Source organism: Emiliania huxleyi, assembly GCF_000372725.1.
Source record: "Emiliania huxleyi CCMP1516 unplaced genomic scaffold EMIHUscaffold_88, whole genome shotgun sequence".
In the NCBI taxonomy this organism is placed as follows: Eukaryota; Haptophyta; order Isochrysidales; family Noelaerhabdaceae; genus Emiliania; species Emiliania huxleyi.
The window spans coordinates 403666-408269 of record NW_005195441.1 but is presented as its reverse complement, the minus strand read 5'-3'; the positions used below and the strand labels follow the sequence as shown (position 1 = coordinate 408269).

At 68.1% G+C, this 4604-nt stretch overlaps 2 protein-coding genes across 2 annotated transcripts in view; both read right to left on the bottom strand.

Moving 5' to 3' along the window:
* The window catches only part of EMIHUDRAFT_219941 (hypothetical protein), a gene marked incomplete at both ends in the record, with an annotated part of 2373 nt that extends 1915 nt beyond the window's left edge, over window positions 1-458 (bottom strand). Inside the window, one exon of the mRNA XM_005758191.1 lies at window positions 307-458. Coding sequence (XP_005758248.1) covers window positions 307-458 — 152 coding nt within the window. The remainder of the gene's footprint in view (window positions 1-306) is intronic.
* Window positions 459-3766: 3308 nt separating this feature from the next.
* Window positions 3767-4604, bottom strand: part of EMIHUDRAFT_219940 (hypothetical protein) — a gene marked incomplete at both ends in the record, with an annotated part of 3108 nt that continues 2270 nt past the window's right edge. The window contains 3 exons of the mRNA XM_005758190.1: window positions 3767-3805; window positions 3917-3949; window positions 4061-4116. Coding sequence (XP_005758247.1) covers window positions 3767-3805; window positions 3917-3949; window positions 4061-4116 — 128 coding nt within the window. The remainder of the gene's footprint in view (window positions 3806-3916; window positions 3950-4060; window positions 4117-4604) is intronic.

The following is a 4604-nucleotide window of genomic DNA, read 5'->3' as shown; positions in this document are numbered from 1 at the left end:
TACAGAAGAAGAGGTCGGGGGCTAAACAGGGACAGGAGGCGGGGGGAGAGAGTGAAGATAGAGGTAGACAAGTGGGGGGCCCGCGAGGAAAGTAGAGTACAGGGTGGGTAGGGGGTGATGTACGGACATGAAGGCGAGGCACCAACTAATGTGACGGGGACAAGGGACTCAGGGTGGACACTCGCGGTTATTAGAGCGGTGGGATCGCCTTCCCTGCCGCTCCCCTGGCCCAGGCCCATCAGTACCCATCAGTAGCAAGCCCGAGCTGTCCCAAACCGCACTTATCTCGGGTCTCCAAGCTCACACCGGCTCGTGATGCCACGGAGAGGCCTCGAGATTGTCCCGGTGGCCCCATGCCAAGCGATTGCGAGGGCATTCCGGAGGTCGTTATCGGCGCCATCGACCGTGATATGTCCCGATCCACAGCCCTCATGCACCAAACGCACGGATGCAGTCATAAAACGCAGGCCTTCTCTCCCAAATTCTTGAGCAAGGGTCGCCCCCCCTTGCCCCACCACTTTGTGTGTGTGGAGAAATTTACCTTACCTTACCTTACCTTGACTCTGGTTCTCTCGCAACGGAGGAGGTTGGTTCTTTATTCGACACTGGCCGGGGCTGGAGTTGTGCTGAGGCGGCGACGCCCGGCACCCCCTATGGCTATCTCGTTGGCCTCTGGGCGGGCGCCGCGTTCGTCATCGACTGTCCTATGTTGCGCGGGGAGTATCGCTACGCAGTGAGAGAGGACAGGGGGACGTCAACGCTCGCTGCTGCTGTACGGTTCGAGCACACAAAATTGAAAAAATACAGCTGATGCCGTGGCCCCTCATGTCCGATCATGTCATGTGTCAGGGTGATGAGGGGTGCACCAACCGCAGAGCGTCGTGTTTTGCCTTTGAAAACTGAACAGTTTATTCGCTACAGGCTCCTCCACCAGGACGGGCCACCACTGCTCGCCGGGGCCACAGACAGTTTTGACGGCGGCGCGTCCGACGCGGCTGCTCTCAAGCCCTGTCCGGGCGGGTAAGCACTGGCGGGGGCGGCGAACCCGTCGGAGGGAGCGTCGCTCACCACGGGAACAGCGGCCGGGGGCACGCCCCCAAACAGGCGGTCAAACGTCGAAGCCTCGCCGCCGCCGCCCTCCCCGCCGCCGCCCCCGTCGCCGCCGAAGAAATGGTCAAGCGACGCAACGGGGGGCGGCGCCGTCGCTGCCGACGCGGCGCCGGCCCGGCAGCAGCCGTCGTTTTGAGCGACGTACTTGGGGACTGCGGCGGCGGCGGCGGCGGCGGCGGGTGCGGCGGCGGCGGCGGCGGCGGGTGTGGCGGCGGCGGCGGTGGGGCCGGCGGCGACGGGCGGAGCGGAGACGGGTGCGGGTGCGGGTGCGGGTGCGGGTGCGGTGGTAGCGGCAGCGGCGGCGGCGGGAGCGGTGGCGGCGGCGGTGGTAGCGGCAGCGGCGGCGGCGGGAGCGGTGGCGGCGGCGGCGGCGGCGGCGGCAGGAGCGGCGGCGGCGGCGGGGCAAGCGGCGGCGGGAGTGCCGAGGTCCCGCCGAGCCCCGCCAAGACTGAGCGAGACTGGGCGAGATTGCGCCGCCGAGATTGGGCGAGATCGTAAGCTCGCGGCGGCGCCCCTCAAGTCGGAGGCAACCATCGCGCCTGTTCGCGGGCCGGCTGTGAACGGCGCCTCTTCGCGCCATCTCGCGGCGCGGGGAACGGGGGAGGGGGGGTGGAGGGAGGGAAGGAGGGGGGGGGTATACAAGAGAGAGAGAGGGAGAGGGAGAGAGAGAGAGAGAGGGAGGGGGGGGGAGGGAGAGGGAGAGAGAGCAGAGACATGAGATGAGACAAGACGAGAGGGCGAAAGGGGGGCGAGAAAGGCCGGCGCGCGCCGACAGCGCTCGCAACACTCGCCGCGCCTCGCAGCAAAGGCACCTAGGAAAAGAAGCACTGCCCCCTAGGCTTGGGCCGTGTGTTTCTTTTTCTAGGCCTCGCAGCATCGGCACCGCCGCCGCCGCCGCCGCCGCCGGTGCAGGCGCAGCATCATCAACTGTCGGCGCTGCACAATGCAGCGCTGCGACGGCGCCGCCGCCGGCCTTCTGTGTGGCCCGCTTAAGCAGCATCTCGGAGCCATTGCTGCCGCCGCCGCCGACGCCGTCGCCGTCTCCGCCGCCGCCGCCCTCGCCGCGGCCAATCTCGCCCAATCTCGCCCAATCTCGGCCAATCTCGCCCACGCCTCCACCGCCGCTGCCTCCACCAACGCCGCCTTCCGCGTCGCTGCCGGGCTGTGCGGCTGCAGCGCATGCGCATGCCGAAGCGGAGGCGGAGGCGGAGACGGAGGCGGCGGCGGCGGCGGAGGCGGAGGCGGAGGTGGAGGAGGAGGCGGAGGCGGAGGCGGAGGCGGGTGCGGGTGCGGGTGCGGGTGCGGGTGCGGGTGCGGCGGGGGCGGCGGCGGGGGCGGCGGAGGTGGTGGCGACGGCGGAGGCAGCGGCGGGGGTGGCGGAGGTGGCGGCGGTTACGGCGGGGTGACGGCGCAGCGTAAGAGACGCGGCCGGCACGGCCGAGGGTGGCAGGGCGCGGGGCGGGGCGAGGTTGGTGTCCGCCCAGCTCTCGTCACGCGCCGCGGAGATCGCATCTCCGTCGGAGACCGCATCTCCGTCGGAGATCGCATCTCCGTCGGAGATCGCATCTCCCTCCCACTCCGGTAGCACCGCCTGCGAGCGGCGGGCGGCAAAGGGGGAGGGGGGGGGGGGGGGGGCATGTGCATGTGCATGCATGTGAGATGAGAACGCAACGCGCATGCAGGGGAGAGGGAGGTGAGACGCTGGTAGCTGGCTGCGGGACTCGGCTGCCTCTCATCTATCTCTCATCTATCTCTCGGCTGCCCCTCGGCTGCCCCTCAGCTGCCTCTCGGCTGCCTCTCGGCTGTCTCTCGGCTGCCTCTCGGCTGCCTCTCGGCTGCCCCTCGGCTGCCTCTCGGCTGCCTCTCGGCTGCCTCTCGGCTGCCCCTCGGCTGCCTCTCGGCTGCCTCTCGGCTGCCCCTCGGCTGCCTCTCGGCTGCCTCTCGGCTGCCCCTCGGCTGCCTCTCGGCCGTCTCTCAGCCCCACCTGGCTGCCTCTCGGCTGCATCGCGGCTCCATCCTCGAGCCTAGTAGTCAGCTCCCCATATCTCCCCATATCTCCCCGGATCTCCCCGGATCTCCCCATATCTCCCCATATCTCCCCAGATCTCCCCCCTCAAGCCTGGTAGTCAGCCCCCACGCACACCCGCCGACGAGGCACGTACTGATACGGGTCGGCGCCTGTTCAGAGGGAAATGCGATCTCCGAGGGAGATGCGATCTCGGACGAGGCACGGAGGGGTGAGCCGAGCCGCCAGTACTACCGCCGCCTCCCCCACCGCCGCCGCCGCCGCCACCGCCACCGCCGCCACCACCGCCACCGCCACCGCCACCGCCACCGCCACCGCCACCGCTGCCACCGCCACCGCCACCGCCACCGCCGCCACCGCCACCACCACCGCCACCGCCGCAACCGCCGCCACCGCCGCCGCTACGCCCACCGCCAGCGCCCCCCTCGCCAACTTCGCCGCTGCCGGGGGCGGGGCAAGGCGCGCCGGCGCGCAGAACCTCCTCCCCTACCCCCCCCCGGTACCCGAACCCTTCCCTAACCCCCCCAGTACCCGAACCCGGCAAGGCGCGCCGGCTCGCAGAGCCTCCTCCTGGGCCTTTTCCGCATTGTAGTACGCCTGTTCACAGCTGTAGGTGTGAAGAGACGCTGTTCACACCTCCTCCTGGGCCTTTTCCGCATTGTAGTACGCCTGTTCACAGCTGTAGGTGTGAAGAGACGCTGTTCACACCTCCTCCTGGGCCCTTTCCGCATTGTAGTACGCCTGTTCACAGCTGTAGGTGTGAAGAGACGCTGTTCACACCTCCTCCTGGGCCCTTTCCGCATTGTAGTACGCCTGTTCACAGCTGTAGGTGTGAAGAGACGCTGTTCACACCTCCTCCTGGGCCCTTTCCGCATTGTAGTACGCCTGTTCACAGCTGTAGGTGTGAAGAGACGCTGTTCACACCTCCTCCTGGGCCCTTTCCGCATTGTAGTACGCCTGTGGCGACGGTGGCGGAGGGCCTGGGGGAGATCTGGGGAGATCTGGGGAGATCTGGGGAGATATGGGGAGATCTGGGGAGATATGGGGAGATATGGCGGTGTACGCCTGTGGCGACGGTGGCGGAGAGCTCGGGGGAGATGTGGGGAGATGTGGGGAGATGTGGGGAGATGTGGGGAGATATGGGGAGATGTGGGGAGAGATGGGGAGAGATGGGGAGAGATGGGGAGAGATGGGGAGAGATGGGGAGAGATGCGGAGAGATGGGGAGAGATGGGGAGAGATGGGGAGAGATGGGCAGAGGTGGGGAGAGATGGGGAGGGTCGCCTCCCCCACGCTGACCGTCGATCGAGGCGCGATCTCCCTCGGAGATTGCGCGATCTCCGTCTGATATTGCTTTCTCCATAGTGCCGGTGCGCTCGCCCCCACCGTTGTCCTCGGCGCCCCCGTCGGTCTCGGCAGTATCTCTGGAAATGTTGGTCTCTGTGCTCCTAAACCGTCTTGTCCCCCGG